General features: G+C 48.7%; 1 protein-coding gene across 1 annotated transcript; it reads left to right on the top strand.

Moving 5' to 3' along the window:
• Nucleotides 1–531: 531 nt before the first annotated feature.
• PIP4P1 (phosphatidylinositol-4,5-bisphosphate 4-phosphatase 1) lies at nt 532–12,987 on the top strand. The gene is made up of 7 exons (XM_053265344.1): nt 532–993; nt 2,211–2,413; nt 6,792–6,898; nt 8,173–8,278; nt 8,626–8,678; nt 9,021–9,111; nt 10,783–12,987. Exons 1-7 carry the CDS (start codon nt 855–857, stop codon nt 10,924–10,926), a joined length of 843 nt encoding a protein of 280 aa, XP_053121319.1. The 5' UTR covers nt 532–854; the 3' UTR covers nt 10,927–12,987.
• The last annotated feature ends 422 nt before the right edge of the window (nt 12,988–13,409 follow it).

Genomic DNA, 13,409 nt, shown 5'->3' with positions numbered 1-13,409 from the left:
ATAATAATAATGTTATAATATATGTTGTGTGTGTGTGTGTGTGTCTCTCTCTCTCTCTCTCTCTCGCATGTATGGGGGGAAAGCATGTGCACTTTTGCATATACAGATTTTATATTTTAAAAAGCACATGTTGCTTAGTTAGCATATACAAATAGTGATGGGGGGCGGGGGGATTGACCCCACCTATCCTGACTGAGACGTCATTCCTCGCCCGAGAGGCGGGGCAATGTCAAGGTGAGAAGCAACCTGTGTCCAAGAAGGGGAGGAGCTACATTGAGTGAAGATCGGGGTTTGGTTTGAGGCTATCCAATCGAAGAACGGCATTTTCACCATGTGAGAGAGAGGTGGCCGTTTCGACCAAGGCATTGGGAGAGCCGGATCATGCTATGGGCCGGTGCCGCCTCTCGGCCAATGAGGAGTGAGCTTTTCTTGTCACGTGTAACAACCCCCTCCCTAGGCTCTGAGCGCTCTCCGAATCCTGTGATAAAGCAGCCAATGCGAAGGAACAACAATGACTCAGGGAACAAATGGAGAGCGAGGAGCAGTAACAGCCAATGGGAAGACCAGCGGGGGACCTTGGACGAGGCCCAGGGGGAAAGCAGGGGGCAGGCCGATCTTGTAGCCAATGAGAGCAGGAGAACGATGGTCCAGTCCGCCACTAGCCAATTAGAAGAGAGAGAATAATCGCGTTAACGCCCCCGGCACGTGACAAGACTCTTTGCTTCTCCCTAGCCCACCGGAAGAGGAAGGCTCTGTTTGTCATGTGACCGCAATAGTTGGCGAGAGAGGGGCGGGGTTGTACGCTACGGAAGCCGTGAGGGACGCTGAATAGGGCGGTTGCAACAGCAGCAGCGATGGCTGCGGATGGCGAGCGCTCGCCGCTGCTCCCAGCTGAGCCTGGGGATGGCCTGGGTGCTGGAGGGCTGGTGGGGCCTGCGGGGCTTCCGCCAGGTTCGGCCTCGGTCCCGCCTGGGAGACCGAACCCCCCTCAGGGTGAGCCACACCCCCTCATGAATATGCATGAGAGCCAGGTGCTGAAAGGGTGGGGACTGGTGGGGAAACGAGTAAGATGGCTTTGGTAGGTTGAAATGGCAGGGGAGGGGCTTGTTCAAAGTGGGCGGGGCTAGACGGCATGGGTGGGGCTTGGGTGCCCCCTGGGGTGGGGTTAGAAGAGGGGCTCCCAACCTGTGGCCCTCCAGATGTTGATGAACTACAACCTCCATCATCCTCTGTCACAATAAATTTTAGCTGGGAATGACAGGAGTTGTTGCTCAGTAACAACTGGAGGACCACAGGTGGGGAACCTCTGCATTAGACTATTAGGTGGAAAAGCCCAGGACTAAGCAGGGGTAGGCTGAGGGTAGGGTGGAGCCCCGACTGGCTGGGAAGCATCTTGGGTATTGCTGTCAGGGAGGAGAGCATGTGACAACATGGGGGCCTCCCAAAGCCTGAGTGTGAACATAAGATCTTTTTGTTTTTGTTATGCCCCGTTTGAGTCCTTCAGTTTCAGTGCTTCAGTTTTAAGAGGCTGGAGGACTTCTTTAGCAGCTGCTTAGAAGGCAAACGGGGGATCATAATACAGCTAAGAGTGAAGGGTGGGAAGGGAATCCAGGGGTGGGTCTTGCTGATCTAATTAAAGGCTGCCCCACTTTCCTCTCCCTAATTCCAGCATGGGCCTGGTTCTAGCAAAATATTTTCTTATTCTTGTGCAGTGGGGCCCACAAGCAAATATTAGAAAGTATATGATTTTGTGGGATGAGTTGCACTTCATTTGGGGGCAAGAATCAAAACAGGCTGTGGCAGCATGGAATCTCCATGTTTTAAATGTTAGTTGCAGGCTGGAGACAACAGCAGGGAAAGACCACTGCCCTCAAGCCCTGCTTGTGGATGTTTGAGAGGCATCCAGTGTTGGCCCCTGTGGGAAGCAGGATGCAAAGCTAGATGGCTCTTTATTCTAATCCAGCAGGACTCATATTTTTGTGAGAACTTGAGCAGAATCACGTGTTGTCCGGGAGGGGTGTTGTAGTCCTGGTAGGAGGAGATGAGCGATGATGGAGGCAGCAGGGTTTATGTTGGTGCATGGAAAACCCTTTTCAGCAAGAGTTTGCTGGAGAGCAGTGCATGGATGAAGGAGCTGCATAACCCTACTTGCAGCTGTGCCCATTGCTCTCTTTCCATGATCTTCCCCCCCTTTTTTTCTTTTTGGTAAGGGTTTCCTTCGTTCAGCGGGGTCAGTGATGGGGGCCAGGCTGCAGTGCTTCCCGGAGAGGATCCCCCGCCCTACTCACCCTTGGCGTCTCCAGAGAGCGGCAGTGCTCCCATGATCACCTGCCGGGTTTGCCAGAGCCCCATCAATGTGGAAGGCAAGATGCACCAGCATGTGGTGAAATGTAGCGTCTGCAATGAAGCCACGGTGAGCACTGTTGGAGGGCAGCATGTGGGTGCTGACCAGTCAAAAGCTGAGACCTAATAGTGGTGAAGAAGTTGAAGTGTGAGCCGGGAGGCTCCCCACTTAAATCTGACCTCAGCCGTGAGTTCTGTGTGAGGTTTTTGGCAAACTGCTGTTTCTCTGGCTCAGCTATTCCAACTCTAACTGCAGCATCATTTGGGTCAATAATTTATTGCAGCCAGGATAGTGCTGAAACAGCCAACAAAAACAAAGGGGGTGGCTTCTGTATCCCCAGGGGAAACTTGAGGTATACAGAAAGTCATTCTGTTTTTTTATGGAGAGAAGAAGGTGTTTCGCTCTCTTTTTAAAAAAAACAAACCTGAAAGCATTGAGACAGCAGCAAGCTCTCCGTGTGCCGGCTGCCTGTTAGGTTGAAGGGAAGCAAGCTGCCTCTGCTTTCCTTTTGGCCTAGCATCTAATAGAGGATGTATTCTTGGCTGTCCATTCCTACCACCATTCCCTTCCAGGACCTTAAAACTGTTCAGGCATCTAACCCTTTTGCAGTTTGAAAGATTCTTTGGTTTGATTATTGAGGTTGGAGGGGAAAGCGCTTCTTCCAATCCAAACTAAGCCACCACCGGGCCTATTTAAAAGAGCAGATCCCCAAACAGCTTAAAAGGATTGGGGGGTGGAAGGGAGGGGGGGCACTAGACTAGAAGGATCAGTGCACATCCTTCAACCCCAATTTCCCCCTGAACTCTACCTAGTCCAGTATCCCGTTTCGCACAGTGGCCCACCAGATGCTTCTGAGAAGCCCGCAGGCAAGAGCTGAGGGCATGCCCTCTCTCTTGCTGTTGCTCCCCTGCAACTGGTATTTACTTACAGGGTTGCTGTAAAGAACAATGAGATAATTTAAGTGCGGCACTTTGAGTATTCATTAGGTGCTTTACGGATGCAAAATTATATTGTTGTTGTTATTTTTACATTTATATCCTGCTCTTCCTCCAAGGAGCCCAGAGTGGTGTACTACATACTTGAGTTTCTCTTTCACAACAACCCTGTGAAACAGGTTAGGCTGAGAGAGAAGTGACTGGCCCAGAGTCACCCAGCTAGTTTCATGGCTGAATGGGGATTTGAACTCAGGTCTCCCTGGTCCTAGTCCAGCACTCTAACCACTATACCATGCTGGCTCTCTGAAATGCTGCTGTTAAACCAGGATCTAGCCCAGGGCCAATGCTTCCATACTTGGCTTATTTATTTATTTTTTATTATTAAAACTTTTATACCACCCTTCCAAAAGGCTTCTCATTCCAGTCCTCTTGGGCACCTTATTTATTTTCCTATTTTCCTTTTAGCCTCCAGAGTTCAATGTGGTGTATGAAACCAAAGGCATTGCTTTATGACATTTATGTTGACTAAAATATGTAGACTCTATTTTAGTCAACATAAATGTCATAAAGCAATGGCTTTGGTTCTTAGATAAGCATACTGTACTCCATAGAGATGGAAGCCAGTGCTGGTGTTCTGCAGAGTTTAAAATCAAACCTTAAGAGTCCAGACTCTCTCTATCATCTGCTTTGCTGTTCACTTTCTGAGCAGGTACCTGATGTTACTTGAGTGAGTGAATAAATAAATATCCTGTACATATCCTGAACCACACCTTTTTAACACCCGCAAACTAGATTTCACTTTGTGGATGACAGGAAGCAAACTAAGAGCTGTCGGACAGGTTTATCCAGGATATTTTATTTTATTTTGGTTCAGGATAGACTTTGGACCTGGTTTCACACCTAAGGTTTTCTTTGAGTTCAGTGGGCAGTCCTGGTGGTGTCTTTATTTTCCTCTTCCAGGTTGTCGTCTTGTAAGAAAGTTCTACCTAACAAGATTGGTGTGAGAATCAGGAAAACGATATTGGTCTCTATCTGACCCTTTCACTTCGCACTTGTTAGTCTCTTCTCCTTGGGGTTCTACCGTTCCACTAACCATAACAGAATACTCATACTTGCAATAAGAGAAATGATTTATCATAGAGAAATTGCAAGTTCATAGTGGTAGTAGATAGAACATTATATGTACTAACCTTAAGAACATATCATGTTAAACCTGTGCACTAAATTCCAGCACTCTAGTCTATTGTAGAAACAGATATTTCAGAAATCTCACAAATTGAACATTTAGTTTGTAGTTCGGAAACTTCAGTTAGTTCAAAATGCGTCAGCCAGACTGGTCTCTGGGGTAACCCGGAGAGACCATATTAAGCCTGTTTTAAAACAGTTGCCCTGGCTGCTAGTTGCCCTGTATTTTGTTTCCAGACAAAATACAAAGACCTGAACAGCTTGGGTCTGGGCTACCTTAGAGAGCGCCTTCTTCTGTATGATCCCCATTGCACGTTGATCAGTGTCCCCTCTGAAAGGGATTCCCATATGTGTTGACTACAACTCTCAGAATCTGCAGCCCAAGGCCATTGCAGCTGGGGATGCTGGGAGTTGTAGTCAACATATGGGAATCCCTGTCTCTAACAGTGTCCCCTCTAGGAACACTGATGTTGAGGTCATCTGGAGAGGTCTGTCTCCAGTTACCACCAATATGTCTGGTGGCGACTCTGAACCGGGCCTTCTTTGTAGTGCCTCCTGGCCTATGGAATGCACTCCTGGCTGATATCTGCAGTTTAGGATCACTGTTGGCCTTTAAGAGAGCCCTGAAAACTTGCTCGTTTGGCCTGGTCTTCCAAAGTTTTAAAATTGTTCTGGGGTATTTTAATTGGTTTTAAATGGTTTTGAATTGTGTTAGAATTGTTTTTATATTGTTTTAAGCAGTGTGTGTTAGATAGTGTTTGTTTTAGTTTTTTAAAACTTGTGCACTGCCCGGAGCCTTTGGATGGGGCGGTCTATAAATGTAATAAATAAAATAAGTTCCAGATAAGTGTAGAAAATCCTCCCCCACGTTTTCCAAAGCCCTTCTGAAGTGTTTCTTGCTTCTGGAGTACAAAATGCTTCAGTTACTTCAGTTTTTGCTTGTATCTACTCTAGATAAGTTTGGTTAAGAATTAATGACTTTCTGAAGGCCATCCAGTGAACTTCATATCAGATGCGTCTCCCAAGACTAAAATACTTGCTCTGCATTTACTGCATAAAATTTGGTTGTCATAGGACATGCACATATGTTTTTATAGATCTGTGACCAAAATATTTAGCTGGTTATTTAATTGATTTGTTAAATTGATGCTCCCTAGGGATGTGGGGCAGAAAAATTTCCCCTTATTTTTCTGATGGAAAATTTTCCACTTTTAAAATTTCATTGGCTGACATCCAGACTAGCATTACGCACATGTGGCAGTGCAAGTTCCAGAATTCCACTGTGCTATTGCTTGATCAGGACAAGGGGCAACTTCTATCAACCTTTGCTTCCCGCTCAATCCCACAGCGCATCACCAAATATGTCCCTGAGGGCATCATGATCTGGATGTCCAGTATTGTCTCATAAAACTCATCGGGGACAATGAAAGGATGCCAGTGCAATATTAAGCAAGTCCAGTAATTTCAAAGTTGTAATTAATGTTCTTCAGTTATACATAGGAAGTGATTATATCAAGGAAGTAGGAGAGGATAAATATGTTTTGTTGATTTATGGAGTATTCCAAAAAACATTCCCCACAAAGCTTTGAATTTTTCAGTAGATCAATTAAAGTGCATGAAATGTCTTTATTGATCAAATATTTCAGTTGAACTACTTGGCAACTTGAGAAACATTAGCAATACAGTGTGGGAAATTAACATGGCGGAGGTTTTTTAAAACAACTATATAAATAGGTCAAACATGCCAGATCAGATCATGAATTATTTAGGGCATCAGGAAAAAAATGCATAGGTGTCCTTTTTGTGTTGTGTTTTTTAGGGGGGGGAATTAATGCAAACTTTGAGCAATTGAGGGGGAAACTTGCATGGGGAAATTTTCCGGAAAACCATCACCCACTTCTGCCTTTTTGGCTCCCTGGTTCATAATTCCCTGAGCCAGTACAGAATGCTTGTTTGACTTCTCCTTTCCCACAGCTGTTCTGGTATCTGTGTCTGGCTTCACCTAGTCTGCACTCCTATGAATTTTTTCTTAGCCATGAATTTTTCTTAGACCTTTTTCTTTGTTCACAGAAATCACGCTACTGTTTCTAAAGATCTTAATTCAACCTTGAGTAGTTGGAATGTTTGTGAACATTCTTTGACATTGCAGCAGCAGCAGGAGTCTTTTCAGTAACCTGGGTCCTGTTCGTGGCATGTGGATTAGACAGTTAGATCCATTTCACCTTTCCTTCGGTCTCTGCCTCCAGCTTCTTTTTAAACTGGAATGTGTGTGCCAGTCACCTGCCATTTAACTATGGTATACCTTTCCCCCCTTTTTTCTGCTCCAGCCAATAAAAAATGCTCCTCCTGGCAAGAAGTATGTGAGATGCCCCTGCAACTGCCTCCTGATCTGCAAGGTGACATCTCAGCGCATTGCCTGTCCTCGGACATACTGGTAATAAGGGGATGGGGTCCAAAGGTTCCCGGGAAAGGGTGCAGTGGCTGTGTTACGATTGGGTCTCAAATTCCACGCTCTGTGGAATTCTTGTCTGTGGCAGTGTTCAAATTATGAGGGGAAGTTGGGCGGCTCTTAATGAAATCAATAAGTTCAGTTCCTAGACTCTGCTAAATTTTAGCCAATTACCTTTACCCCCACCCCAGTAGCATTCTATAAACTTCTAAGGAGACCAGGTCACCTCTGCCCCTGCCCTACAGTACTTTGAGCTGTGATATGAGACTTTTAGTTCTGCAGCCCAGAAGACAGATGTGAATGTAATGAGCCTGTTTTGTTAATGATTTCAAAATCTAGGCGTGGCATGTTTAGGAGTGGAGGGAGGGGTGGCAGCTCTGGAATATTGTGTCCATTTCTGCAGCCTGTTTTTAAAAAAAGGATGCTGATGAACTGGAATGGGTTCAGAGGAGGGAAGCCAAGATGGTGAAGGGGATTGGAAATCAAATCTTATGAGGAATAGTTGAAGAATGTGGGTGTGTTTAGCCTGGAGAAGAGAGGACTAAGGGGAGACAAGATAGCCATCCAAATATTGGAAGGGCTGCCTTGCATAAGAAGTAGCACACCTTCTCCGATGCCCCTGAAATCCAACCATTGGGTTGAAATTACAAGAAAGCAGAGCTGGGCTAGACCTTGGGAAGAATTTCCTAATTGTAAGAGCCGTTTGACAATGGAACTGTCTGCCTCATGCTGTGGTGGGCTTCCCTTCATTGAAGGTTTGCAAAAAAAGGTTTGCAAAAAAAAAAAAACCTGGATGGGCATCTGTCAGAGTCTCTGACATCCTATGAAGGGTGCCAGACATGATGTGGCATAGCCTCTAATGTGATCCAGCAGTTGGAAAGGAAAAATGGGAGTGGCCTGGGCTGAATGTCCATATGGACCTCTTGAGGTAAAGATTTTCTGTTGAAGTCCTGCTATGGTGCTCCCACTTTGTGATGTGGCTCCCTGCAGCAAGGCCTTCTCTGAGGTGGCTCCGTGGCTGGAGGACTCCCTTCCCCGGCACATTTGTCAGGCATCGACTTCCTCGGTTATTTAGATGCCAGTTGAAATCTCCTCTTGTTTGCGAGTTGAATCCATGAAAATTGGAGAAGATGAAGTTTTTATCTGGGTGGGAAAGATGACCCTGCATGCCACATCTGCTGCCTAAGCTGCTTGGAAGGAAGTTGTGATATAACTGCAATAAATATGTCTCTCCCCACCTCCCAAACTCTCTTCCTCAGCAAAAGGATCATTAACCTGGGCCCTGTACATCCTGGGCCCCTGAGTCCTGAGCCCCAGCCGGTTGGTGTGCGTGTCAACTGTGGCCACTGCAAAAACAGTTTTCTGGTATGGATTACTGGGAGTGGGGAGAAGCTGGGGGCCCAAGAGTTCAGCCGTCTATCCCTACACTGTAGAAGTGTAATTGATAAATTTATTGGGTGGTGGTTCCCATTGCTGGGCTGACATGCTGCAGCTACAGGGTGCAATGCAGTCTGTCGACGCATGGAATCCCTTTGAGATGATCCCATCCCTTTGTGGCATCACATTGGTGGATCCACGCTAATTATTGGCCCTTGAGCTGTTCACCTGAATCCATATTGGATGGACAGGCATGTTTGGGGCTGGGTGGGGGGTTTTTCTTTTCAGTTCGGTTTGACTAGCGTTTCTTCATCTCTTCTCTTCCCCCACTCCAGTGGACTGAGTTCACAGACCGCACCTTAGCCCGATGTCCGCACTGCCGTAAAGTGTGAGTTAGCCCACTCTTGCTTACCTAGCAGGCCCTGGCAGGAATGAGGGGGTGGAAAATGGCCAGTTCTAGCAACCGGGGTGTGTGGGTGGAATGCTCCTTCCACATGAAGGCAAAGTTCCAGCCCGGAAGAGGGACAAGTCTCAAACAATGCTGTTTGAGGGCCTGAGGGGGTGTGACAGTGATGCTGGGGCAAAAACCTGCCCCTCGCTCTGGGGAGGCAAACTGCTATCCCGTTGAGAGCTGAGTGCTCAGTACCCTTTGGACCCCAGAGGCATGAGGCCCTGCGAGAGAGTGAGTCTCAGGCAAACTAATGGGCTCTTCTGTCCTTTCCACCACCAGCTCCTCCATTGGGCGCCGGTACCCCCGGAAGAGATGTTTTTGCTGCTTCCTGTTGGGCATCTTAATGGCTATGACCGCAACAGGCCTTGCAGTAAGTATGGGCAAGGAGGCACAATCCCACCGCAGTCCTTAGTGATCATTGCTCTCTAGAATTGGCCTTCCTCTGTGATGCTTCCAGTGCAAAGTGTCGGTCTTACCATAGAGACACCAAGGCTCCTTCTGTCCTTAATCACGATCTATGGCAAGTTTCAGACCACAGGACAGAGCTTACTTTTGGGTCTGTGGAATCTAGGAGTCTGGTCTTGGAACGTGCTTGAATGGCTGTGGAGGCTGCTTCTTTCTCACTACAAGGGTTCACTATTGGGCCAACTTGGCCCTCCAGCTGTTGTTGAGCTACAATTCCCATCATCCCCAGCCACGAGGGTGGGAGGAGTTGGTGATGGGAGTTGTAGTTCAACAGCAGCTGGAGGGCTAAGTTTGCCCACCCCTGGTTTATTGTGTAGGGAAGCAGGATCCTCCTGGCAGGAAATGAAATTTCCCCCCCGAAGCTTGCTGCAATCAAAATATTACTTAAAACTGCTACTGCAGTTCCTTTGCCTCTTCTCTCCCCCACCATTGTTTTGTAAAGTGCCCTGAAGAAGAAGAAAATATGCAGCATGAAATAAAATAATCACGGCTTGAATATTAAAACAAGTCTTTGAAAGAGAAGGGGACATGTCTTAAAGGGGAACCAGCTGTGCTTCCTCAACCGTCCCTAGGAAGCATTTTAAAATGTGTGTGTTAAAGCTGAGAGCAGACCCAAAAGTGAACACCTACAGAGGATTGTGGCCCAATGTTCCTATCACATGTTTGGGGCCTGTGTGATGGATTTCCTCCAACTATAAATAGCCACATGGAGCCTCAGTACATATCTGAACTGTAGCGTTTGGCCAACAGGAGTTAAAAACTCCTGTTGGCACCAAAGGGAGCTTTTTCCCCTTTGCAGCTACAGGGTGGGGAGATCCAGAACGAGATTTGAGGGATAAGGTTAAAAGCCTGCTCTCCCCGACTTGTGGTCCTGATGTGAATGAGGTCTTGTGCAGCTGCTGTGTCTAGTTGAAAAAGCAGGCCTGTAGACCGCACTCATATGCCTAGGTGTGGTGCTCAGTTTGGGTCGCAGGTGATGGAGTCCTCGGGGGTGAGGCTCCAGAAGGGGCAATATGGTCCTGGATGTGACCTGGGTGGAGAGTCGGTCTTGTGGTAATGAACATGAATTGTTGCCTTTGCTAAGCAGGGTTCATCTTGCTTTGCATTTGAATGGGTGACTACATGTGAGCGCTATAAGATATTCCCCTTAGGGGATCGGGCCGTAGCTCAGTGGTAGCATGCAGGAGGTCCCAGGATCAATCCCTGGCGGCATCTCCAAGATAGGGCTGAGAGAGATTCCTGCCTGCAACCTTGGAGAAGCCACTGCCAGTCAGTGTAGACAATACTAAGCTACATGGACCAAGGGACCGACTCAGTCTAAGGCAGCTTCCTATGTTCCTAAGTCAGCCTTGCCCTTTTCTGGCAGGGGATCAGCTTCCTTTGTGACTCTCAGGTATTCCCTGCTGCACCACAGGGGGAGCTACAGCCTAGGCTGCAGTGGTGCAGCCATTTGCTGCTTCAATTATCCCCAAATTCCTGATCACCACCTCCCAGCAAATGTTTGACACTTCGCTAGTGAGGCGAGCCCTGAAATCTTTCTTGCTGATTCCTCTTTTGCCTCGCTCTCTGTCCCCAGTTTGGCACGTGGAAACAGGCCCAACATTATCGTGGGATCTACGCTGCGTGGGCACTGGTCATCCTCCTGGCCTTGGTCTGCCTGGGCCGAGCCACATACTGGGCCTGCATGAGAGTCAGCCACCCTGTCCAGAACTTCTCCTGAGCCCTTCCGAGCTCCCCTCCATTTCCAGCTTCTGTTGCTCCCAGTGCATCATCGGCCAAGAGCCAGCCCTGCCTACCCTCTTTTTCTCTCCAGCCCACCCCCTTTGGGGCCGGAACCTTCCGTCTCGCCTTCCTGCTGTGCCAGTGCCCCATTCGATCATCTCAACAGTGTCTGCAACCCTCCCCTGGGAGTCTTCACCAGAGTCTCTTCCCTTGGGCTAGGTGTGGTGCCAAAAACGGACCATCGGACCTGAAGAACTTGGGTTGCAGAAATCTGGGTCTACCCTGGGCCCAGAGGCCCTTCTATCACCCCAGTGGGCAACAGAACACGGACGGGACTGACTTCAAGAGGAGCTAGGGCACAATTGAATGTTTTGGGACCCGAGCCAGGGGAGCAATTCCTCAGTGCCTCCTACCTGTGGAAGATGTCTGAACGGCAGCGGCTGTGCTGGGACTGGCCACGCAACAGAAGGGCCGGTGGCATGCTTAGAAAGAAGTGGCCCAATCCCAAATGGGGATCCCGTCAGAATGCGGCTCAACCACTCACACTACACTATGGTAACTCAGCTGGGAGTTGCATTTTTAGAAGCCGTTTACTGTTCTTGGAGCTGCTTAACTGCTTCCTGGCCAAGGCTGGAAGCTACCGGGAGTCACTACTGTGTTGATTCATCCTCCTCTCTTTCAAGCTCTGGATTGGGGGCAGCTGTAGAGGACAGCCAAAGCTGTGGAAACAAAGGGGTCCTGCACATTCCTTAAATGGTGGGCTGGGAGAGGGGAGAAGCATGGATGGGGAACAGCTCTCCCCTGCTGGCTCCCTGTGACTCATGGAGAACTCTCTTCCTGGCGGCCAGTGTGCTCCAGATGTCTTCTCCGTGAGGGCTGTGGTCCAGGTATCTCCCCTTGCTTGTGTTGCTTCGTACCGTCTGGAGTTGATCTTGGTGCCCCCACCCCAGCCTCTCTCCTCTTGTTCTGTGACCAGCCACCATCCTGAGATGCAAAGGCCCTTGGGCCAAAAGCCTCTCGGGTTCTACAAGAACTTGGGGACTTCAGCTTCTCTCCACTCTGCTTAGTCTTCTATGTTCCTAGTTTTCTCTTTCATATTCCTTGGTTTAGGGACTCCCCTCTTACTCTCTAAGAACCAAAGCCCCACTCTTGGGGGGGGGGGAGGTGAGGGACCACTTTCTCATCCTGCCCTGCCCCTGGTTTTGCCTAGTGTAAATACCCCATTCATGCAATGACATTTTCAGCCTTAAGCCATGAAATGGGGGGTGGGGGTGGGGATAGAATTCCTCTCCCTTATTTTTCACTTGGGTGGTGGGGAGATCTGACATGGAACAACCAAGCTCTCGTTCCTTCCCTCCCCCAATGGGATTCCATCTAAGTTCTTTTCCGGCAATGCCAGTGAGGCTTCTCCCAGCCTCATTTCCGCCTTTGGTGACCTTAGCTTTTCTTTCGCCACTTCTCTCCCAAGAACTTGCTTTTGTGCAGCCTCAGAGCGGTTTTGTGGGGAGGAATGCAGCCCGCCCTTTGCCTAAGATGTTTGAGAGCTGCAGGCGACACTGGTGGGAGGCGAGTGGCCTGAACTCCGGAGGGAGGGGGCGCAGTAGCTCAACAAGAGGGGGGGTTCCCGTTGTGAGTCCTCAAGTCATCCGAGGTGCTGGGAAGTGTTGGTCCCGCCTGCATGCCTGTCTTGGCGTTGGCTAGTTGGGTGTTAAAGATTCCACCAGTAGTCCCTGACTCAGACTCTTTCCCTTCTCTTCTCTCCCCATCCCACTCCCATGGCTTTGAGCTTCTGGCCCCCTAACTTGTTGCTGTTCCAGCTTGTATATAAGGGATGGTTCATATGTACAGACTTATTTAAATCACTCTCCTCCATGGATAGTGGCTGCCTGCCTCTCTTGTCTCCTTCCCCATCTTCCTGCTCCTTTCTCCCTTCCCAGTCATGATTAAACTTGTCTCTTGCCCTCTTTCTTCTCCCCCCAGCCAAAGGAGGAATGAACAAATGATTGGATGGTTGTAAATAAAGTCCAGGTTCCATATGCTGAAGAGTGTCTGAGGAGGAGCTTGTCGTCTTGTGTGTTTTGTTGGCTTAGGGTTGAGGGCCTGCCCCTCAGAGTAGGAAAGTTGGGGTGGGGACTTCAGATAAGCTTCCGCAGGCCTTTGGTGGGGTGACTTCATCCTAGTTCCATGGATCATGTGTCGTCCTCCTCTGCCACAGGATGGGGTGGTGGCTACTAGCTTGGATGGCTTTAAAGGGGGCTTAGACAAAGTCAGGGACAGGTCTATCAATGGCTCCTAGTCTGGTGGCTGTAGGCCACCTCCAGCCTCAGAGGCAGGATGCCACTGAGGGGGCAAGCCCTCACCCACGCCTGGGAGCTTCTCAGAGGTATCTGGTGGACTGCTATGTGAAACAGGATGCTGGCCTTGAGCCTGATCCAGCAGGGCTGTTACGTTCTCTACTCCAGGGCAGCCCCACATATTTTG

The sequence above is a fragment of the Hemicordylus capensis genome, chromosome 6, assembly GCF_027244095.1.
Source record: "Hemicordylus capensis ecotype Gifberg chromosome 6, rHemCap1.1.pri, whole genome shotgun sequence".
In the NCBI taxonomy this organism is placed as follows: domain Eukaryota; kingdom Metazoa; phylum Chordata; class Lepidosauria; order Squamata; family Cordylidae; genus Hemicordylus; species Hemicordylus capensis.
This window is presented reverse-complemented; position numbering and strand designations above follow the sequence as displayed.